The sequence below is a fragment of the Carassius auratus genome, chromosome 28 (genome assembly GCF_003368295.1).
Source record: "Carassius auratus strain Wakin chromosome 28, ASM336829v1, whole genome shotgun sequence".
In the NCBI taxonomy this organism is placed as follows: domain Eukaryota; kingdom Metazoa; phylum Chordata; class Actinopteri; order Cypriniformes; family Cyprinidae; genus Carassius; species Carassius auratus.
The window spans coordinates 14,783,256-14,809,195 of NC_039270.1; the positions used below are offsets into that span (position 1 = coordinate 14,783,256).

The 25,940-nt window shown below is 36.8% G+C and overlaps 1 protein-coding gene across 4 annotated transcripts in view; it reads left to right on the forward strand.

The window, feature by feature from the left end:
- The window catches only part of LOC113046934 (zinc finger protein 385D-like), a 93,342-nt gene that overhangs the window by 26,403 nt on the left and 40,999 nt on the right, over positions 1–25,940 (forward strand). For 3 of the 4 annotated variants that reach the window (XM_026208088.1, XM_026208086.1, XM_026208087.1), the window contains exon 2: positions 5,537–5,791. In XM_026208088.1, coding sequence (XP_026063873.1) covers positions 5,537–5,791 — 255 coding nt within the window. Of the gene's footprint in view, positions 1–5,536; positions 5,792–23,156; positions 23,375–25,940 lie in introns of those variants that run through there. The other variant, XM_026208090.1, reaches the window with a different exon arrangement.

Below are 25,940 nucleotides of genomic sequence, written 5' to 3' on the forward strand. Positions count from 1 at the left end.
CCATGGAAAATATGGCACTGTAAGCAAAGTCGATGTCAATGAGAGAGCAAAAGAGAGAGAAAAGAGAGGCTGTTCAGGTTGATGTTTAGTTATGCTAATATATACTATCAGCCGGCCGTCTCCTTCGGTGTGAGTTTGCTTTCCGCTGTGATTTGACTTCACCTGCATAATTCTGAATTTATAATGATGTTCTGTGGTGTTGTAAAGCTCAGAGAAAGGAGACCTGGACAGATTGTGATCTTCACAAACCTCCATAATCTATACAGCATCTGTTAGCATAATCAGAACTGAATGTCTCACTGCATCAAGCTTGCTCTTTTATCTATTAACTTGGGCTGTATTTCAGTTTAAAAATGTAACTGGAATTCATTTGAAATTATTGCATATAGGTCAGTGACATGACATCTTTTTTTAATTTATTTAAAATACATACAGCTCAAACAACTTGATCTTTTTTTTTTACTTATGTATTAAAAATATATATATATTTTTAACCCGAAAAATGTATGCTACTCTTAATTATTTTATTTTTATTCAATGCACATAGACTGAAGTAGTTTAAGTCTTTGGTTCTTTTAATTGTGATGATTTTGGCTCACATTTAACAAAAATCTCAACAAATTACAATATGGTGACATGCCAAACAGCTAATCAACTCTAAACACCTGCAAAAGTTTCCTGAGCCTTCAAAATGGTCTCTCAGTTTGGTTCAGTAGGCTACACAATCATGGGGAAGACAGCTGATCTGACAGTTGTCACAAACATTCATTGCCAAAGAAGCTGATCACAGAGTGCTGTATCCAAGCATGTTGACAGAAAGTTGAGTGGAACGAAAAAGTGTGGAAGAAAAAGATGCACAACCAACAGATAGAACTGCGGCCTTATGAGGAATTTCAAGCAAAATCGATTCAAGAATTTGAGTGAACTTCACAAGGAATGGACTGAGGCTGGGGTCAAGGCATCAAGAGGCACCACACACAGACGTGTCGAGGAATTTGCTGAAACACAGACAACGTCAGAGGCGTTTTACCTGGGCGAAGGAGAAGAAAAACTGAACTGTTGCCCAGGCAGTGGTCCAAAGTCCTTTTTTCAGACAAGAACAAGTTTTGTATTTCATTTGGAAACCAAGGTCCTAGGGTCTGGAGGAAGGGTGGAGAAGCTCATAGATCAGGTTGCTTGAAGTCCAGTGTTAAATTTCCACAGTCTGTGATGATTTGGGGTGCAATGTCGTCTGCTGGTGTTGGTCTGTTGTGTTTTTTGAAAACCAAAGTCACTGCACCCGTTTACCAAGAACCCTTGGAGCACTTTATGCTTCCTTCTGCTGACCAGCTTTTTGAAGATGCTGATTTCATTTTCCAGCAGGATTTGGCACCTGCCCACACTGCCAAAAGCACCAAAAGTTGTTTAAATTACCATGGTGTTGGTGCGCTTAACTGGCCAGCAAACTCACCAGACCTGAACCCCAGAAAGAATCTATGAGGTATTGTCAAGAGGAAAATGAAAACAGACTAAAAAATGCAGATGAGCTGAAGGCCACTGTCAAAGAAAGCTGGACTTCCAGACCACCTCAGCAGTGCCACAAACTGATCAACTCCATGCCACGCCGAATTAAAGCAAAAGGAGCCCCGACCAAGTATTGAGTACATGTACAGTAAATAAACATACTTTCCAGAAGGCCAACAATTCACTAAAAATATCTTTTTTTTGGGTCTTATAAAGTATTCTAATTTGTTGAGTTAGTGAATTGGTGGGTTTTTGTTAAATGTGAGCCAAAATCATCACAATTAAAAGAACCAAAAACTTTTTTAATTGAATTGAATTGAAAATAAATGAACTTTTCCACGACATTATAATTTATTAATATGCACCTGTATAACATAAATGAAAAAAAAACCCCGCATATATAGCTTACAATAAATTAAACGGCAGCAGAAAGGTGGAGTTGGGGAAGGTGGAGGGCAAGCGCTGATCAAGTATTTGAATACTGATCAGCAGCTCATTGGCTGCTCATGCAACTTGACTTTGGTGATGAAGGAAGGGGATCTTATTATAATATTTCCACTCCTTAATCTTCATGTTTCCACTCACAGCACCGTCACTGTGTTTTCACAAGCAACAACAATGTACCAGTTCTAACGTCATGGCAAAAGTTCAAGAAATTCATACTAACTGTTCTGTCTTTGGCTGCACTGATGAGCACAGAACACCATTTAGAGTCTCAGTCTCAGAGGAGACAAAAGAGCAGTCGATTTATTGATTTATTTACTGTATAATTACGCTGCTGCCACACAGATCTAATATAAATATGTGATGTCTTTCCATGCTGTTTACCTTCACAGACATAACAATTTTCTAACTCATGTATGTTTTTAACATGAACTTGTGTTTATTTGACAGTTTAAGTGCAATAAGCTAAGTCAAGATAATTCAAATTCAAAATGAAAGGTATAACACCAGTAGACTATTATTAATTATAAATGTTCTATAAAAACAATGAACAGCAGGTTTCAGCCTGTCACCATGATGCAAACATGAAATATCAGGCATACCGTAGTAGTTCTCTACAGGGTTTTTTATTTGATTCTGCTATTTTCCATTGTTTCTCTATGTAAACATGGACGTCTTTGACTGAAACTGCATTCTAAAAATGTGGCTCTCTAGTTTAAAAGAAGTTCAACTCCCATCATCTTGTATTTTTTTCCTATTCCACTGCCTGCGTTGCATCTTTGACAACACAAATGTGCATTCTGTGTGAATGGCACCTATAATGATATTATAGTATAAGATATCATTGGCACCTATCAATGGCACCTATAAGGATATATTCTACTTATTGTCCTTCATAGAGAACGTCACACAGCAGTTAATCATGTGCCCTGGCAAGCGGTTCATTCTTTTCTCTTTACTGTTATCATTGGCATATTGTCAAAGTGTCTAATTCTATTGTGATTTCTCGATTCATAAAGAATAAAATCTGGTAAAACATTCAATTCTAATCAATCGATAATATCGGAAAATTCTCCAAAAGTCACCCTAATAAAGATAATTCAAAGACTAAGCACAATAATTCAAAAACACCACAAATATCATGCAGAAAGTCATTTAAAATGGTTTAAACTGAAGGCATTAAACACACGGCAGATGTTGCAAAGCTATAAAACAGCACATTTCTTCTCATCCCAACTGAGTTGAACGCACACATGTCCCCTCACAAACACACACACACAGCATGGCCTGATCAAACACACCCATCTCCACTGGTGATGCCAGCGGCTCTCAGAGGATCCGGTCAGTCGTTCACACAACTCATCATGTTCCACACCAGACAGAGCATCACTTTAGTGCAAAAACACCAGAAGACTCCTCACTCCAGAAGCCAGCCAGCCAATTATAGATTCATCTGAGCACACAACTCCAGTGGCTACTAATGTCACGCACACAACTGCTGTAGCTTCCATTTGCCAGATTGAGTTTCAAACTGTTGGCAGATGTTGTATTTCCATTGACATGTCTTTATTGTGTCTGATAGTAAATGTTACTGTGGCACTCTGGAGCTGATTTTGTCTTCACTTTCACCACTTATGACCACTTATCTTCAGTTTGGCTGGAATGAAAGTGCTGAAGTCAGAAGAACCTTTCAGAGTTTGGAATGACAAGTGGGATCAGGAAAAGTAAAAAAATAATAAGACAGAATTCTTTGTGTTTTTCTGTATAATTTATAGGTCTTTGGTAAATTGTATTTGTGAGTTTGTCTCTGGCTGATTTAGAAAAAATGTTTTTTTTTTTTATGAAGAGTTGAGGGGGGAAGAGAGGAACAAAACAGGCCCAATTCAAATTTGTGCCACATCATGTCTCGTTTCAGTAGAGTATTTTTGGAGCGCTTGACAATCTGCCCTGCTGTTTGTGCATTTGTTTGTTTGTGTGTGTGTGTGAGCAAGAGTGACAGAAATACACACATGTACCTACAGTATATTTGAGTGACTTTCAGCAGGATATCCGTGCTCTGATTGATGTGGTCTCATGGGGAGACGTGGATAGAAGACATGAAACAAGACACGCGCAGCACAGCACAGAAGATCGCTAACATCGCTAACAGCCCTCTCCTTGATCCACTGCCACTCCTTCAGCTGTGTGTCCAGACGACAGGGTGACCTCTGGGATCGTTCCAGATCTTTAACTACGACAAATAGGAGCCCAATGAATCTCAACTGTTCGATGATGTCAACATGACCAGCAGCGACAGCAGCTCATCAACAAATATTTTGTCCTGCAGCTCTGGATGGCCCTCTAGTTTTGAGCTTCTTCCATTTGAACATTTTCTTTCCTCCTGAAAATAAGGCATTTTATTTTTAGAAACACACTATGTATGTATATAGTGTGTGTTTGTGTGTTTGTGTATGTATATGTATGTATACAGGCACACACACACACACGTGTGTATAGTCATTAATGGAATGGCAGTTTCTGAGGAATATCTTCATATAGCAAAACTGACTGATTACTGTTTTAAATCAAAATCCTTACAGAATCATTGCTTCTTAATCTGAACAGATGTTAATGGAAGAGTGTTTTAATTGAGGTACTTATTTTCACATTTTATTTTAGTTGCTATGTTTAACCAATCATAGTAGGAGTGCTGTGAGTTAGGTGTGGTGGGTTTACAGTATGTTTGGGCAGCAGAGACAGATGTGTGTTTGTGCTCTGTGGTCAGGGAGTGGTGTTTAGAGAATCAATGGGGCCTGTGTGTGTGTGTAAAATGCTCTAGTATATGCTTGTCCATGGGAGGTGTGTGTTTAATAGAACAGTCCAGAGATTATGGGATGTACTATATATATTTATGTGAGATACATGCAAAGATTTTTATTATTATTATTGTCTTTAAGAAGCAGATAAAGTTTAAATGTTTCATGTATAGCATATGACTGTAACTTTTAAAAATTCCATCAGTTCTGGGCATTGTTGATGAAGATCTCCCCCTAGTGGCGGTCAGGAGCACTGCTGAAATCCCCAGAGATCGTCAGAAAATCAATATCAGAAAAACACTGCAGTTCAAAAGTTTAGGGTCAGTAAGTTTTTGCTTGAAAGAAATTAATATTTTCATACTTCAAGGATTGTTCATCAAAGAATCCTGGGACAAAAAGCAAATTCTCAGCATAACTTCTGAAGGATCATGTGACACTGAAGACTGGAGTAGTGATGTTGAAAATTCAGCATTGCATCACAGAAATAAATTACATTTTAAAATATCTTTTAATTCTAGTATTACTGTCAATTACTGTTTTACTGTTCTCTTAATTAAATGCAACATTAGTGAACTTTAAAACATTAAAATGGCTTACCAACACAAAAGTTTAGATAGTATGTGTGTGTGTTTGTGTGTGTGTGTGCATGTACATATTTCTTTTTTTTACCATTTATAATACTGCTGCTTCGATGTGACAAATCAGTTGTTCAAAATGCAATTAGTATGAATTAGTATAATATTAAGAAATTATTTGAGATGAAATTAATGAAATAACTTTTCTTCTCTCTTTAGGAATGAAGCGTCCATTGAGTCCTGTTGAAGATGGGTCGCTGACCGGGCATGAGGGTGTGTCCTCTGAAGGGGTGGAGTTCACAAGACAGGACGCCCCACCCATAAACTCTCGTCCGAAGCGGGAGCGCAAACACAGGTCGTACACACTCTGTGAAGTGTGCAACATTCAGCTGAACTCCGCAGCACAAGCACAGATACACTACAATGGCAAAACACACCAGAAAAGACTCAAACACATAAACAACAGCAACACAGGTATGATATGTGTGTCTTTCTCTGGTGTTCCTGTCATAACTGAAGCTCAAAAACTGGAGCTTCATGCTTAACCTGATGATCCAGCCAACTAGGGCATGTTCCTGGATCAACATCCTGGAAGTGCTTATCTGGCAACAAATCAGTGACCTCTGATTTAGGGAATAGTTTTAAGCTACTGATTTGTTTCTAGAAAGTGGTTCCAGGACCAATACATGATCTGGGAACAGGATTTATTATGGCGAATCACACTGTGTGTACTGTATATTCCTGTGCATGTTGCTTAACATGATTTACCCAAGCAGGACAGCATTCCTATTAACCAATCAGATTTTAGGTGTAAGTTTAGATGTAGAGCTGGGGCTGGGGCGGCAACATTTTTATCAGCCAATCATTTCCCTCTGATTTCAAGGGTTGGTTTGAGCAGGGGAACTTTTTGATCCCACTGACCCCAAAAATAATAATTAAATCACATTAAACGTATTAAGACCACATTTATACTGTGGAAAATGTTACATGTAAAATATTTAGTTTCTATTAAGCTGAAACTGATTTTCTAGCTACTTTTAGTGCACTGTTAAATCTATATTATTTTTTTTTTTTTTTTTTTTTTTTTTTTAAATTTTTTTTACTTTTTACATTTTTAGTACTGCCTTTCTTGGCCAGGGACCATTTGAAAAAGAGACTATCGTCTCAATATGATTTCCCCTAGTTAAATAAAAAAAAAAAAATAATAATAATAATAATAATAATAATAATAATAAACCTGAAGAAAATGTTTAAAACCATGGCTGTCAGTCAAATACATTTTATTTTATTTATTTGTAAGTTATTTTATTACATTTATATGTTAATTTATATTTAATTAGATTTTTTTATATATATTTTTACCATTAAGTTAGGGGCACAGGTTGGATTAGGGTTTCCCCTATGATTGTGATAGCAGTGTTACTATTATAATTATTTATCCAGGGACATGTTCAACTTGGCTAAATCATGTGCTATTCATTTATGTCTAATAATTTAACACACACTATTTAATAAATGCTGTGTGTTGATTTTTGGTCACCTAGTATTTTTTTCCCTGATATCAGTATTAAATGTGTAGAAACCATTTCTACCCAAATCTGAATATTTGCCAGTGCCACAGGACATATCGACTTGATGTTATTGACAAATTAATATTTATATAACATGCAAACAGCTTTAAAAACATAATTAACCACCGTCATGTTGTCAGCCGGGGGTCTGACAGGCATCTTCATGTAATTCATACCCTTAGACCTCATTGTGTCCATCTGCAGTTAATATGTGATTTTGACTCGCTTTTATGTTTCCATGGTGATGCGGCTTTAAAGCCCAGCTGATAGGTCAGGAAGGAGCATGTGAGAGGCCCGTGAGACGCTGATTGTTGTAGTTAGAGTGGTAAAGACGGGGCTGTAAGTCTAGATGTCGGTCTGGAGGTAATTGCGAGAGAAAGTGAGGCAGCTGGAGGCAGCTTTGAGTCGTGCAGCGTTATTTCACCAGAAATGGGCGGAGTATGACAGAATCAAGTGATTAGACGTGGAATTTGTCAAATTATTTGAACAACAGTAGAATAATCCAGTAACACGTTTGTCCTTTCACACAAAAACAAAGCTCTGAATAAACCTGCATGGACAGCGAGTACATGCAAATGTCACACACTCGAAACCCAGGCCTGCAAACATAATTTCCCTTCTCTTGTAATGCAAATGTGAAATTAAAGCTAACTTCCATGCTGTTGATTCTTACACATAAAGACACACGCATGCATGGCCAATCATATGAGCAGCAGTCAGACCCACTTCAGGTGCAGGCTCTCATACAAATAGACCATAATTACATAGCAACCGAACATGTTCACCATGGAAATGCTCGACGTGGCGACGCCCCCTTCAGCAACGGGGTACAGGCACTCACGGTCTCGGAGCCAGCTAGATTTTATTCAGTTTTTGTGTGCAAGCGTGTCATGGTCTTAGCATGATTCTACATGGTGAAGCTATATGTCCTTTACGGGGGACTTCTGAAATGTGTGAGTGTGCGTGTTTGCATTCGAGCGCTAAGACATAAAGGCTCATTGATTAGCCATTATGCTAATGTTCGACAGCATAATAGAAGTCAAATCAGACTGGACAACCTTTCTTATGAGCATACACCAAAGCCTGAAGCCTAACTGAAGCTACACACACATAACAAATCTGCTTGCATACACATCCTCACATATACAAAAGTGTGACTGACTCCTTCAGTACTGCATACGTCTTTCTCATTTTGAGTCGACGGCACTATACAGCACAGTTAAGTAGCCAGTGATGCTGCATCATTAGCTACAGTTCCTTAATTTTGTGAGAGAAATGAGCAAAAAGAAAGAAAATGCATAGTCGTTTTGGATAATAGCCATTTTTGAGAGTAATGTAAATGGTTGACCATGATAAATAAATACATATAAAAAAAATGCTATAAACACAAATTATTATTTTTTAAATATATTTAAATGCATTAAAAAATATTCACATATTTTCTAATGAAAGGCAATGCATTATTAAACAAATCATTTGAGTGAATGATTCAGCGATTCACTTTTTAACATCTGAGCTGTATCCAAATATGCATACCAGCCTACAGTTTAGTATGCAAAAAAGAGCATGTCCAAATTTACAGTATTCATAAAACTGCAGATGAAAGTACCCAGATTCCCTACTATTACAGGTGAGTTGTCAATGTCATGTGACCTACCAGCATTAGTTGCATTGCTTTGCTGCCAAATCCTACATGTTGGATGTATGAATTTCATTTATACTATACACACATACTGTACATACTATAAAACATCCTTTTTTAACAGTCAATTAGTAATTACTTATTACTTAAAGGGGTTATATGATGTTGCTAAACATTTGGTGTATTGAAATGTGTTTATGTGGTTTAAAGTTAAGAAAATAATTTTTTTTCCACATACTGTACATTATTGTTGCTCCTCTATGCTCCTCCTTTCTGAATTGCATTGATTTTTTACAAAGCTCATCGCTCTGAAAAGTGAGGTATGCTTTGATTGGCCAGCTATCTAGTGCATTGATATGCATGAAATACGATGGCGGAAATACAAAAAGACAAATCCAATAAAACCCATTACAAACGAGGCATTTGTTACATCCCATGGGGACATAATTACTAATTATAATGTCTTATTCTGTGTTTTTACGCATTGTGTTGCATCATGCCGCTTAAACATAAAACCATGTCTACATTTGTGATCGGAGAAACGACGAACAACAAGCACTGCTCTACACTGCTCAAAACTCATGTTTGAATACGCTATTGGCAAATTCTTTTAAAATGAAAATAAACTTACAGGCTGTGAGTCACAAGTGCCAGACTATCCTTACAAAATTGGAACTGCCTCAACTTATAGAAACACACTTTGTGTGTAGACCGCATTGAAGGCTACTTTTCCAGTTTCAGGAAACCGTCCACATCCTCCATAAAATGTGCAGCAAACCTCTGAATATTTGGGTTGGCCTGTTCTAGAATGGTGTTGAAACACAACTTAACCTCGGATTTTTAGTTTTGTCCTCTTTTGGAAGACCAAAACAAAGTAGTTTCACTTTCACAACAAAACGCAAAGAATCTCCTCAACATGATTGCAGCAGCAACAATATTACAGCAAGAATAAAAGTTACGCCTTCTTTCTTTGTGTGAACATTTGTGCTGTGTTGTTCAAATCTTCCTACACAGTGATGTAGACATGTTAGAATGAGCTGTTTTAGTGGGGCATGGAAAAAAGACAGGAAAATCGCATAATTAGGGGTGCAACGGTTCACAAAATTCACGGTTCGGTTCGATACGATACACTGATGTCACGGTTCGGTTTGGTTCGGTACGTTTTAGATACAGCAAAATTTAAAAACATCTCAACTTTTCAGAATGCCACAAGCGCACCGCGGGTCATGTGACAAGAACTAACCAATCAGCTTCATCCTTTCCCGTAACAAGGTTGAGAGCTCAGCCAAGATGAAGGATCAGCTGATCATAGTTGTATATGGATTGCAATTTTGAAATAAATTTAGTAGCAGAGCTACTGCAAGCGATTTTTAGAGCTGCAAATCCATTTATCCTTTGCTGAAATTTCCGCGTCTCATGGAGAGAGCACGTCATTGTTGCTTAGCAAAGACAGACGCCTCATGAGCGCTTCTGCCCGAGCGCTTTGGAAAGGAGGACAAAGCGGCGCGGCTAGCGTTTTCCACGCGTTTTTAGGCACGATATGTGAACGGCCCCTAAGGCGCTCGCTCACTCAGCACGCGCTGAATGCTCGTTGCAAAATGTCTAATGAATTTAACAGACCAGAAATAGAAGATCCTCCAATAACCAACAGGTCTGGTGTTTGGGTGCACTTTGGATTCCCTGTAAGCTTTAATGGTGTACCAGTGTCTAAATGCTGCGGGGATAGTTTGTTGCGTGTATGTTTCTCCTTTTTTTCGTCTTTTCCCAGATGCTGACACAATAAGGTGATGTCGGCGTAAATGAGTTGACATGTTTCAAGTATTCCCGCTGTTGTTGTTTTTTTTTTTTGTATTCCCGCTGGTGTAGCAGATGCGACATACCGTTGTTTTTTTATCCACCACTCTCTTGCCATCACCATTATAGCTTAAAGGGAATCCAAAGTGCACCCAAACACCAGACCTGTTGGTTATTGGAGGATCTTCTATTTCTGGTCTGTTAAACGCATTAGCTATTTTGCAACGAGCCTTCAGCGCGTGCTGAGTGAGCGAGCGCCTGACTGAGTAGCCTAACATAAACATATAACTATAAGTTGGTGTTTTTTTTCTTCCTCAGGAGTGTCAGGGGCGTTGCCTGTTACATTGTTTGGGTTACTGGGCTACCTTGTTGAAGGCATATCATTATATTTCTCTTTTTTTTTTTCAAATATAATTAAATAGTCCAACGAACCGTTCGGTATACATAATGCGTACCGCGTACCGAACCGAAAGCCTCGTACCGAAACGATTCAATACGAATACGCGTATCGTTACATCCCTAATATATATATATATATTAGGGCTGGGCAAGTAAACGCCTTATTATCGTGTTAACGCATTAATTGAACCAGGCTTTGGGGGTTAAGTTCGCCTAGCAAATCCTAATTATTCTATCTGCTGCATGATCAGATAGACCCATCGCGGCTCTGGACTCCAAGGATAACTTGTTTTTCTATAACACATTTTAAAATATTTTCAATAAATGTCCTGGCAGTGGCAAATAGCTTGTTTTATATTTAATTTAATTTAATTACATTAATGTTATAAGTTAAGATTTACAAAAAAATATTTTAACTGCTACTATGTAAAAGGAATACTGCTGTAAAACAGCTCTTTATTTGTTTAAAGTGTTTACGAACCAAATGTTATGGCAATTTTGTTTGGATAGCAGTACTTAAAAAAAAAAAGTGCACAATACACTACTTTTGAATGCAAAAGTATTGAATCAGTTTTGTTTATAACATTGCAATTAATTGTGATTTTAAAAAATTATCATTGACTAGCACTAATATATATACATATATATATATATATATATATATATATATATATATATATATATATATATATATATATATATATATATATATATATATATATATATATATATATAGTGGTTTACCGCATCATATTGTGGTTTTTGAGTCACAGATCCAATAAAGTTGTGACTTCTCTTTCGTTGTGATTTAAATTGCTTGAATGTGTAAATTGGCAAATTAATTGGCGAATCACATGCATGCCGAATCGGTCCGTATGAATCAACTGCGCTCCGTAAAACTCCTAGTATATGACAGATCACAGCGATTCTTTTATTTACTAATTTAACGTGAAATCATCAAATTGCTGCTCATATCAATTAATGAAAATGAAAATTCAATGAAAAAAATGAATAATTAGAACAATCATTAACGCACAATAAATAGTGTCATATCTATACACATTTTCCCCAAAATGTTCTTGCACCTCGGTAGCAATTCTTCAATGGCTGGGTAGTGGATCGGCGGGTTGCGATATTTGACTCAGTTAACTCAAAACAACATTGAACATGTTAATAAACTCAATACAATGAGTGTATTTTAAATTATACGCATTCCAAAACTCACTGTATTATACTTTTTATTCATTTCAGAAGTCATTCTACTTAACAGTTAAAACTAAATTCTATATTGCCTATGGTAAAACTAAAAATCAGTTTTAGAAGGATTAAATGCATTTGTGTGTGTATGTGTGTGTGTTGTGTGTTTCACTTTCATGTCAGTAGGGAAAGGCAAAAGCCTGGAAACTTGATTTACACCGACACTCAAACACACACACACACACACACACAAACACACTAAGTAACAGTCTTATCACTGCTCACCTTCTGTTGACTCCTCCAGGCCCCAGTACTCAAACCCACATAATCAGCATGACTGCACACACACACACACACACACTCACACACACACACATGCCATGAGGAGGGTAAGATGAATATGTGCTTGCAGGGATATCATATCTACCTTTTATTTTGTTTCATTTGAATAATTATAATCAGTCTGTTTTGGGATTTTTTGCATACATGAACAATTCCTATACAAAACTCTGTTTGTTTAAATCTCTCTGAGCATCTGTTTTGTCCACATTTGTTAACAGTCCACTCTATATCATTTTACTTCACCCCATCTATTTCTCTTTAAAAATATATTTCCCCCTCTACCCTTTTCTCTTTATTTTCCAACTCTTCTCTCTCGTTCTCTATTTTACTCATCCTTATCTGTCCTTCCCCTTATCTCAACACCCCCACCATACCAATCCCCAGACAGGTGCATCATGGGTATGCTACGTAATGTGAGTGCTGAGATTAGCAGTCTTCTCTCAAGCTGCCCTGGACACACACATACACACTCAACAAAATAGTGGTACATAGATCCGATGTGTATTTGTGAGTATCAGCCACAACCTTAAGTAACAGCGGTTAAGAAACAGCTGGAGAATTTTTTGAGAATTTCTCAATCCTGCTAACCATTATGACTATATATGATAGATGTATATCCTGGCCAGTGACTATTATTTGGCCAGAAATGTGAAAATTAAGTAAAACTCATGAACTTCAGTTAATTACTAATTAAATTATGATATTGCTATTCGCTATTTCATATTTTGTTTTATAAATAATACTGTTTTTATGTCCCGGAATGTAGTATTAAGAGTTTTTAAGGCAAGAATGTGGTTGTTTAGGCTTCAGATATGCATTTTGAAAATAAAACTGTGAAAAAACGTTTTTGGAGATGTGAGCTCCAGGGCTTCAGTTCATAAACCCGCCGAGAGCACCTCACCTCGACCAGATCTTCTGGAATTTACATCTGGCTCTGATAGTGTCTCTATAGTGGTTAAACATGAGATATCATTTGTTTTGGGTAAATGGGGCAGTCTAATTAATCTATTATTTGTTCCAGAGCAAACAGTTTTGGCTGAGGGCAAAACCTCACCACATTTTTTTTTAAAGATAACTTTAATGGTGTATATCAGAGTGCTGCCTTGGTTATTTTGACTGAATTACCTAGCAACTTTTATGATGGCTGTTGTTGTTTATTAAATATTATTATTCAATAAATACAATTTTATATAAATAATAGTATTTAAAAATGTTATTTAGTATTGAGAAACCGTCTCTCTTTCTCTCTCTCTCTCTCTCTCTGTGTGTGTGTGTGTGTGTGCAATGGTGATTTCAGTTACATTTTTTTGCCATTAGATGGTGGCAGGATAGTGTTTTTATGAGTAGGTCAGCAGTAAAGACTTTTATATTGAAAGAGACTGAAACAGGATTTAAAGTAGGAGGTTATTTTTGCTTTCTAGAACAGCTTGTAAGGAGCAGCTAACAAATGCACTGAGCATTTTCTGTGGAAATCACCCTTATAACATGAAAGGATAGTACGACAAAGATATCGCTTTCCTCACTGGACATTTAAATTAATGTTTTATTGTGAATATGAGATTAAGCTAAAGACTGAATGCTGTATCAAATGCAGGTAGTCACAATCGCTCAATCAGTCTCTCTCATAATACTCTGCTACACATAATACAGTGAGCTTTTAATACAGTAATATAATATGTTTTTAATGAAAAAGCTCAATGTTCCTTCGTTACTAGTTCTAAATTGATGTTTCTGAAATAGTTACGGAGACTTGGGCTCAGCTGTTAAACTGTCAACTTTATATTTGAATCAATGCCAAATGGAAGTAGTTCTGCACAAAAATAGGCCTTTTAAAGACCCTCTGTTGTTGTGTTTACACACTTGTGCCCTTGAACTGTTGTATAAATACAATATTACACTTGTAGCCTTGAGATATCGCTGTATCAGCATGCTGGGATTACCTAAGGCACTGCTACTGGTGTGATATTGCTCATATATGCTATGAAATGGATACATTTGAATCTTTAAAAATATGAAGTTACATAATTTAAAATGCATTTAAAGTATTTATTATAAATTTCATATATAAGGCCTTATGGCCTGATCTCTCGATATTGGTATCTACATTAGCTGAAAAAAAGTTGCTAATAACTGTGACCTTTAGCTAGCCACTTAGACACACTTATAAGTGTGTTTACAGAATTGCCATTTATACCAATGTTTGCTTTAGTGAACACTTGCTGGTATTTTTTGGTACAGTGCTTCATCTGTGTGTGTTTCTGAATTGTGTTTTGCATATTTATTCTGCTCCTCTGTTTGTCTTTCTCTGTCTTTCATGCTGTCTGTCTCTGGTCCCCTGTAATGCAGCGTGAGGTATTGGATTATAGCGACTCTGTGTGTGTGTGTGTGTAAGAGAGAGAGGGAGAGAGAAAGAGAGAGTGAGATTTATTGAAGGCTGAAATTTTCTGCATGAGTGTGTCTGCACAGCTGCATTTTTCTGCCATTCCAGTGTACTCTCTCAATCGCTCTCTCTTTCTTCCTTTGACTTTCCTCTTTTATCACAATGTTTCATTCGATTATTCACAGCTTCTTTCTTTTCATAATTTCACCCTATTACTCTTCGCATGATCTAATGTCACTTCTTTGAGAGGAAGATGGAAGAGTTACATGTCCAACAGATTTTAACTTTTATAACCATTATAATAATACCACAAAAATAATGATTTCTGAAATAAAATAATAATGACTTATTTTTCTTGTAGTCTATTAAAAAGTTGGTAAATCAGTTTGTGACTTTATTTCAAACAGAAATTCTAAATGAATGAAGTTGTAAAGCACCTCTACTCTCCCCTTATCTGCAATTGGTCAGTCAAACAGCAAAGCTTTTACACTTCTCAGAAATTCAACAATAGATTGTTCTGCACAAAATGTACAGTAATTTAACATCACAATAACAGCGCATATCCTGTCTCATTTTGTCGCATATACGCTGCGGTTTATTAAGATGTAAAACTAGAGGTCAGACAAATTAATCACAGCACACACACAGAAAGTGTACGGATTCAACCTTGGAGCACACTCAAGCGTGAGGATATTTCACAACGCAACACTTTACCGAAGGAACGTTGCATTCAGTTCAGAGAGCGACACTGGGTCTTTCATTGTTATTCATGTATTAATTTATGCACATGGAGTGAGCGAATGGGGCTGTAATATGCAGATGAGTTAGTGTTTCATGATGAAAATTTTCCGGTTGGCTGCTCTGGGTGGCTGCAGTTAATGATAAAGTATGGCAGAACGACAGGAACAGAGGGAGCAAAGTAGATGAAGAGAGAGAGCAAAAGAGTATTTTTTACTAAAAACAATCTGATCCAGAAACATTTTGCCATGGCACTGGATCATCATTTACATCACCACCATAAGCATCATGAGCGTTGTCATCAGCATCATCATCATCACCGTCATCAGTCTATTAAATCACAAGGGCATAATATGTCGTGTCAGCAACTCTTCCTATGATTCCCTGAACCGACACCGGACAAATCACTCCACTCTATTACACATCAATGTTCATCAGCGTGCACAAGGTGGAGTTTGTGTGTGTGTGCGTTTTCGTTGACATTTAATTTTTTTTTTCCCAATTGCACACAGCTGTTCTGATGTTGTAGCTGCGCAGCAACTCTCTTCATGCCGATGAAGAGGAAGGATAGAGAGAGGGATGTACTGGAGTTGTGTTGTGAAGGCTAAGGGTTGCAAGCGCGTGCTTTGTTGGGCAGTGCTTGAATGAGCGAGTCTTTGCTTGGGGTGATGTCTGTAGCGTGTAATTAGGATTTCATCATTTCTCTCATTGAGGCGAAAAATGGCACAGTCTGGATTTGAACACACACACCATGAGACAAAAACAACAGCACACTTCTAGTCTTCCTCTCTATTTCTGATGGTGTCTCTCGCACATACACACACAAACTCATACTGTTATTCTCAGTGTGGAAAAACCCTATTGGCTGGTCAGGGGAATGGATGTCCTAATCCCTTTATCAGACCAAACAGATGCTGCCCCAGAACAAAGAGGGGTCCAATGTGAGTGTGTGTGCGCGTGTGTGACATTGAGCGCAGGTCACTGGAGTATATGTGCTTGACTTGGGCTAATATGCAGATTCATAGTGACACCCATATTATGGGATGTTCATTTGAATGTTGCAGAAAGGAGTTGAATACCCATACACACTCTGAAAGCATAATCATTCATGTTTTACTTTAAAATATTGTCAATACTGTCATTATCATTGTCATTATTGGCTCCGGGGGGTTGTCAAACAATTAATCGCATTCAAAATCTAAGTTTTTGTTGACATTATATCTGTGTGTATACCATGTATATTTATCACATATATGTAGATACAAACGCATGTATATATATTTAAGAAAAATATATTTATACATAATATAAAATATAAGAATATAAATGTATATACATGTAAATATTTTCAAAATATATACTGTATATGTGTGTAATTATTTATACATAAATATACACAGTACACAAACTTGGATTTTGGATTCGATTAATCACAGTTAATCGTTAGACAACACTTATATATATATAAGGCATGCGATTAATCGCATGATTGTCTGTGATTAATCACAATTAATCGCATTGTTATGCACAAAATAATAATGCATTCAAAAGCAGTGTATTGTGCACTTTTTTCATTTAAAAGTACTGCTATATGGACAAAAGTGCAATAACATTTGGTTTGCAAACACTTTAAACAAATAAAGTGTTTTTTTTTTACAGCAGTATTCCTTTTACATAGTATCAGTAAAAAAAAACAAAATATTGTAAATCTTAACATATAATATTAATGTAATTAAATTAAATATAAAACAAGCTACTTGTCATTAACGTTTTTATATAAAATATTTGATAGTGTTTTATAGAAAAACAAGTTATGCTCATAGTTTAGAGCCTCGATCATAACATCAACAGGCATCTTCAGAGTACAGACCTGCACGATCGCGGGACCCATCGCGCCACGGGACAACACTTGATGTGCAGGTAGAGACTCATGTTTGTGGGATGCAGAAGAATAATTAGGCTGTGCTCATACTAGGCAATCTTAACCCCCAAATCCTTGTTCGTTTGACTAGTGTGATCGCTTCGTTTAGCAGTCCCTGAAGAGGGGGGCAAAAGCGCGGTTCGGTTATATATAGATCAGTGAGTGTGATTAGTAACCGCGCTGATGCTTAGCCTAAATAATTTGAAAATTGATTTGACCCTCCTGTGACCCATGATTTGTCTGTATGTGGATTCAGCGCCAGTGAGCAACAGACTTTCATAATAATAAAAAAAAACTGCGTTAACCAGCTGTACAATAATTATTAATTAACGCGATAATAACGTTTACATTTACATTTATGCATTTAGCAGATGCTTTTATCCTAAGCGACTTACAGTGCATTCAGGCTATACATTTTCTATTTTTTTACCAGTACATTTACCAATAACACTAACACTAACGATTAATATTATGTGTGATTAATTAAGTGTTTAAACTGTTTTTAAAAAGTATTTTAAATAGAAAGTTACAAATAATAGCATTTATTGGGAATATAAATCTTCATAGTTTTATATATTTAATGTATATTATAAATATTTTATATTACTTGTGTATTATACAACATACTATTTATTTTTTATAAACTATTTTGTTGACCTAGTAGTAGATGTTGCTTATTGTCATAATAATGTGATTTTGAGAATATTTTGTGTATGCTGTTTGTTATAATTTTTAATAATCGAAATGTTGTAGTGTGTTAGAGTTGTGTGTTCAGTGTGTTGTTGTTTATGTGTGTGTTGGTGTCAGTGAGCATTTGTGTTCTGATGTGTGTGTTTGTGTCAGGGGGTGTTTGTGTGTTGTGTGTTTTTCTCCGTCAGCGTTTGTCAGTGTCAGATCTCTTCAGTGCTCTGATGGGCAGTGACAGCCCCGCACAGGAAATGATGTGCAGGAAGCAACCTCCAGCTCCATATGACACTGTGTTGGCAGAGCAGCTTGTCCGTGTGCTTGCTTGTGTGTGTTGCATATATCTCATCATCTAATCAAAGTGGGGTAATGTTGCGCATGACTGTGACAAATCCCTTTCTCACGCTCTCATACGCACACACGGTCTCTTCCAGAAGTTTAAGGAGTAGCTCACTGAAAAATTACATTTCAGTCACTTACTCACTTTCATGTCATGCCAAACCTGTTTGACCTCGTTCTTTCTAGAACACAAAAGGAGAAATTCTTGGAAATGAATGGCTTCTATCACGCTTGGAAGACTCATTCCTTTGCTCGGCCTTTACACTCAGGTTTTCCTCTGCTTTATTGACTTCTTTTTACTGGTCTTCCGGTCTCTCTCTCTCTCTCTCTTCCTCACTTTCTCTCTCAGTTTCTCTTTCCCAGGTGCTTAAGACTCATGCTCCACTCTTTCAATTCTCTTTTCCATTCTCTGTCTCTAAATACAAATATGTGTTTGCTCTCTTTGTTGTCCCCCCAGCCGTATTCATTATTCCATAGTGTCATGCAGCAGGAGCGCCAGCAGTGTAGGATGTTGTTTGCTTTAGGTTGTAAGCCTTTTTGTTCCTCGATTTTCCAGGTTATGTGTGTGAAAGCTCTTTCTCTCACGCATATTCCTTTTGCTAGTGGCACTTGTTCGCACAGTCCCTAAATCTGTCAAATTGTTGTGCTCAAAATGTTCATTCACTTCTTTACAGCAAAGGTTTTGCATTCATTGGGTGGGATTTTAAATCTACACAAATCTCTGTGTATGTTTCTTATGAAAAATAATGATAAATTAAACCTAAATGTGTATAAAGGAAATAATCTGCATAGAACTGCAATGAAAAAAATGGTATAGAGACAATTTTATTTCAGAAATTGCTAGTAAATTTTCAATTGCAAAGATACAGCAGGTAACATGAACTTTTGTAATATATTACTTTTAAGTAAAATTTTCATGTAAAACATAGCCCGGTATTTTTTTTATTTTATAAAACAATAGATAATTTCTAGTCACTTAATGTAACTTAACTCTTAAAAAATCCATGTATTATTTTTTAAGATCTTCTTGATGTTATAAAGAGTAATAAAAATCGTGTGTGTTTATTTGTTGTTTAAATATTGAACACGACAGCAATAGACATCACTTATGATACAGCAGTCAAATAAATATGAGACCCGCTTTATTATTCACTAAGTAAATGGAGATATGGTCAACCTTGAAAATCTCAAACTGCCAGTTTCTGAATCTTGACTTCATCAGCAGTTTTTCTGTTTGGCAGTCTGTCTTACCATTCACTCACTTGGACGTGTGCAAGTGTGGAGGAGGCAGATGGACTAGCAGACTAGCAAGACCAGACACTGAGACGCTTCCATGTGCTCATAACAGCCATTTGCATTAAAAAGTGCAAGTAAATTATGAAAGGAAACAAGATAACAAAGCCTCGCACCAATGGGATCCTTAGAAATAAATTGGTTTACTGTACCATTTAAATATAGCCAAAAGCAGCCGTATGGTAGGTGTTTCGCTGGTTCTGAATGATGGGATTGATTGGCAGGCTGCTTTATTTACATCAGCCATGTTTTCAGCTGAAAGGATTTCCACTGAGCACTACGCTGAGGTCATGATACCGCTCTGAATGTCTGTCTGCAGCTGTAATAGACTCTTAATGCTACTGGAGGAGTAAATCACCTGCCCATCACCTCTTGTAATACGCCCTACTGCTCTCTGGGATACTGAAGGCTTGAAGACTAATTGCTGAATTATTCAAATGATTCAAGAACAGTTTTGACTTTTGAGGACTTTTGAAAAGTACTCAATATTCTCTGCATTTTGCTCGAGCAATTGTGTGGTTACAGGTGTTGAGACATGCACAGTATATAGTTTCTTTTTGACTGTGGTTGTAGTTTAAAGGCAACGTTCACCCTTAAAATTAATATTTTGACATTATTTACTCACCCTAAAGTTTTTTGTTTGTTTGTTTTTTAGTTTTTGAGCTTGACAGTCCATGATCATTTTAAGCTGTTGTTGAATGAAACACTGTATCTTTATGTAGGAGATCTTTTAAATGTATTAATATTATGATTGTAATTTATTAGATTTTATAGTTATGTTAAACCATTTTTTACATGGAATATTACACACACACTCAATAAATAAACAGAAATGACGTACCTTATGATTATTTTAAAATAATAATAAATAACTATCAAAAATTATAATTAATCTTATCTAAGTTATCTTACTTATCTATGTTGTTATTATTATTATTATTTTATTTCTTTATTTTGTGAGTGTGTGTACTTGTTAACCAAATGTCCCCACGAGGATAGTAAAACCTGAATTTTTTTGACACTGTCCCCACAAGGGGAAAAAAGAGTAAAAATAATAAATGATGTTTATCTGAAGGTGTAACAATGCGAACAGGTTTTCTGTAAGGGGTAGGTTTAGGTTTAAAGGGATAGAAAATATTGTTTGGTCAATATAAAAGTAATAGAAGTCTATGGAATTCCCCACAATTCACAGAAACAAACGTGTGTGTGTGTGGGTGTGTGTGTGTGTGTGTGTGTGTGTGTGTGTGTGGATGGATGGATGGCGGAAGTCTTGTGGCAGGAAAAGAGCACAGCTGTCTCCGCTGATGTCTCAGTGTTCAGAGCTTCAGGCTGAGCAAACTGTAACACACACATGCACACAGACCCGAGATACATCTGATCACTGTTTGTGCTATGTCTACAATATTACGTAACATATGCTCACAAACACATTACAGTACATTCCTTTTTGGTTGATAATGTTGTGGTAAAAATAAGCGAAGATGATGCTGAAATAAAAATTTTTTTAAGGATTTTAAAGTTTATGTGTTAAAGAATTGAATAATTTATTAAAAGATGTAGATCACTTCTTTTCTTTCTAGTCATCTGTGACATAGAGCGCACTCTGCAGTGCTGAAACAACAAGTGACCACTGCAAACCCCCACTGATGCACAGAGACCTCCCAGGAAAACCCTAGCCGGGTGAGGAAGAGGTGTTTATGGCACCAGTAGGGGGTCCTCAGGCTGGGATCCAAATACTCCAGAGCACTGATGCAGATACAGTACCATGCTGTAATAAGTGCCAGCCAACAGATTAATGGCCTGAAATATCTACACCAAAATGTCCTGTTCACTTTCTGATCTCCCCAAATCATTCACAGACTACATTGTCGATGTTTATTCTGCTTGTTCACTGTTCCAGACCAAAGTACGCGAGTCGTGCAGAATAGGAAGTTGAGTTTTCCTAAAAGGCGAAATGTGAGTTGTAGAATTTTGTTTGGGGTTTCTCTCTGGTATTTTTAAAACCTTGAGTGGAGCTGAAGCCAAGTGCTAAACTCATGCGTTCTTAATGTTTGCAAAGTAAGTTACTCACTGAATGTTATACCTACTCTGATAGTTAACGATTTTATGGACGCAGTGAATGCTACTTTACACATAATGCTGTTCTAGCTTAGTTTCAACTTCATGCTTTGGCTTCTTTTGGAACCATATTTTTTGATGGAGAAACAAACAAACAAACTGAAGGCCTTTCAAATCAAGGATGAAAACTATAATCACAACTATAAAAGTTTAAATAATCATAATTCGAAGAATAGGGAAGTCCACAACACTGCAATAAAGATAACATCACACATGCCCACAGGAACATTATGGTTGTAATAACGTCAAGAAGGGCGTTTCTCAAAAGTGTCATTAGCTAAACTATGACTGACTATGGTTTAATTTAACTATTGGTAATGAGGGGGCCTTGTAGCCTTAGTCGCTTTTGGGAAACGCACAAAAGAGTGATTTTTTTTTCAGCTGATGAATGATAAAAGCATCGACTCCCAATCAGAATCCTCAATACCAGACTACATAACGTTATCGTGAGTTGGTGTAAACTATGCTAATATAGTTCTTGGGGTGACACTTTATTTTAAGGTGTCCTTTCATGTTCATGTTTCATGTTACATGTTCTTACTATTATAATAACAATAAATTATGCAAAATTACATGCAAGTAACCAAGCCAAACCCTAACCATATGTGACCCTGGACAACAGAACCAGTCATAAGGGTCCAAATTTTGACATTAAGATTTATACAGCATCTCAAATCTGAATATATAAGCTTTCTAATGATGTATGGTTTGTTAGGATATGACAGTATTTGGCTAAAAAAAACAACATTTGAGAATCTGGAATTTGAGGGTGCACAAATATCTAAATATTGATAAATCACCTTTAAAGTTGACAAAACATATTAATAACCAATCAAAAATTATGTTTTGATATATTTACAGTAGAATCTGCATGGAACATGATTTTTGTCATAAAAGATAAATTAATCATTTTGACCTATACAATGTATTATTGGATATATTTCTACAAATATACCTGATGACAGGTTTTGTGGTCCAAAATACATGTAGTTAATATTACTCGGTACTTAAATCTATAATTAGGCTACACTGTAACAAGGACACCTTGGCCTTAACTGTCTGGGTTTTACCTTAAACAAAACAAGCATTTTTGCTTCCACATACTGTTTTCATTTCAGTTTAAGTGTATGTGTGCTAAATTATCTAGAATTGTTGGAGGTGGAAAAAAATACCCCCCACCTTTCACAGACGCACACAGAATTATTTAGTCGAAATCAAGGACCGTGAAAGGAGAAAATAGCACCAGCTAATTTCCCCATCTGTGCCGTTCGTTCAGGTTAAGCGGCAGGCAGCAAAAAGAGCGAGAGAGGAGGTGGTAGTGGTGGAGGGGGAGTAGATGGGGGTAAAGACTGTCGATCATAGTCTCTCCCTCCTCCTCCTCCTCCTCCTCCTCCTCCTCCTCCTCCTCCCGGTCCCCGTCGAGGCGCAGATCAGCGGAGCACTGAGTGGCGAGCGCGTGGAGCGTTTCTTCTGACACATCAACTCTAGGACCAGAAACAAGAGGGAAAGAAAGACACATTTCAAACTGTCGGAGAGTATTTATCAACCGTTCTGATTTTCCTGCGCTGATTATTTTTTTTCTTTTGGTTGGTTTCTTTTTGGAAACCAGGATAGGCTACCTTTCACAACATGCTGATCGGTAAGTCAGTTCCGACAGAGACGTTGTTGTATTTGTGTTTTTGGCATGTGCTGCATAAAAGTCTTTAATGTGGTAACATTGCGCCGAGGATGTGTTCTCGTGCCCAAACTCCTCGCGCTCTGCGCCCTCACCACCGGCACGCGCAAAGCTTTTCAGTCTAGCTTCACTCGTATCGCTTAATCGATCCGAAATAAGAATGAAACGAAAACTTTCTAGAAAATACGAGGCAGGCGATGTAGAATTTTCCAGAAGCAGAGATGCTCAATATTCTGTGTGTGGCGGATTTGGTTGCTCGCGACGCTGCCAGATGCGCGTGCGACTGTCATACGCGTGCCATCAACCGGCCTTCATTGTGTCAGCCGATTAGCTAGGATGGCGTTTTGTCAAGTAAACACCTGCAAAAGGCTGGACTTAATTTTACAAGTCCAGCGTGAGAGATTTTTTGGATCCATAATCCCGGTTTAATCGGTAGCAGGTGCCATGGTCCATTAAACACACGTTTTTACGTCTCTGTAGTGCGAGAGACCAATGGATAGATACAAAAAAATTAATATGAGAGAACCAGAGACGATTTAAGAATGCTGTGTATTTTTGTTTATCTCTTATGACACGGCCGAGCGCATTGGCATGACATAAAAAAAACTTTAGCGCTCTCTCTCTCTCTCTCTCTCTCTCGCTCTCTCTCAGTGGGGTAGACTACAACAATGCAGAAATTCGTTTTATTCGTTTATGCATCATTTTATGAACAAACATGCGTTTATAAATATAATAATAATAATAATAATAAAACGGCCTAGATGTCATTCACACGAGTACACATTTATGATTACATATTTATATACATATTTATTTTCGAGAAAACGTTTTTTCTTCGAATAAAGAATTTATTCTTTAAAGTTCTCCTTTTTTTTAAAGGCATCTCGTCTCCTCAAAGAACCTGGTGTTCCTCACATGAGCTCAAAGCAGCGGAGCGGAAAATTAAAAATGATAAAGGATTGATCCTGCACGCGCTGAAAAATGCTTTATCAATAACGCAGCTCATTTAAGGAAATCGTTCGAGTTTTCTATTTTTCTTAGCTCATGAATTTCGTTGAGATCGAAGCCATTTGCTTATGCATTTCATCACGGTGCTTTTTTCTTTTTTGGGTTTCCATTTCTCTCCATTTTCGAGTTTTTGCCCCCTGATCTTAATAGTTTTTAATAAACTGTGCTTAATAAAAACGTACATTTAGTGTACAAAAATACAGTGTATTTTTATTATTATTATTATCATTTGTATCTGTTTTTTTATTTTTATTTTATTTGTAAATATGTGTTCTCATTCTATTGGATATCTTTCTTCTCCGTTTTTTTTTAATTACGTTGTTGTAATATACGTGTTTTAAATGTATTATTTAATTTAATTAATAGAACACATAATTTAGATTCTTGTGAGTTTTTTGTAAATAGACTGTAAGTAATATAAAAGGAAGCAGGAAAGGTTTAAATGTCCTTCTCTCCTCCTTGCTCTCAATTTCTTTCCTTATTAGCTAATACCAATGCTCTGTCCGCTTAGCAACACGGACAAAAGGACACACAGATGTTACAATGCTATACAAACTTACCAAAACCAAAAAGCTGTTTAAATAAAGACACTTAGGTTAAAGCCAGTGGAAATAAAGAAAATGGAGGGAGGAAAAGACAAAGAGAAGAGGAAAAAAGAACAGAAAGCTGCAGAATGAAATGGCTCCAGCATTCACTCACAGTTACTCTGAAATCAGCACAAAGACCATCACCATCAAGTGATGGTGTCTGTATGTTAACTATCCATCACCCTGCACTCAGGCGTGTATTACCTGCTAATGTGAAGACCTGAACAGCTCAGGTTATGGGCACAAAGGTCATGCCCTTGACATTCTTTAACAGTCTTGAACAATGTACATTTTATTTAAGTTACGTGCACTGACTGCACCTTGACCTTCATTTTTTAGTGTTAGCTGAACTGGTCAGTATTTCATTATTGGTCAGTAAGTTTTTTTTTTTTTTTTACATGAGTGCTTTGCATAAATCAGCTGCTAAGTAAAAGCTCAGTTTCCCTCTCAAACATCCTCCCCTGTAATTGCAGAGGTGTTTGAATGGGTTGAAGTCACACCACAAACATTAGATATTTGGGCTCTGTTTTCTCAACCCCTCTCTCACTGTCATGGTTTCAGTTGTCGCGGCAGCGCCCAGCCCGTGTGTTTGTAAGTGCAGGGAATGCGGTAATCCCATCCTTTAAGCGAATGCTCTGTTCCAGCCGCATACTACTACGGCACGCTCCTCTAGGAAGGCCACACCGAAACACTGCAATCTCAGTGTAAGACGTTTTATTCACAATTCTTGTTTTTTATTAGAAACATATCTGCAATTATGAAATTGTTAGGAACGCCATTGCTCCATTGAAAGATTTTTTAAGAGAAATAAATAGTCCAATTTATTATTTAAAATGTATTGTTTGTAAAATGCATGTTAACAGGAACATTTACTATGAAAAATGATTGTTATTATTTTTCCACCTAATGTAATTTTATGATTAGATTGTTAACAG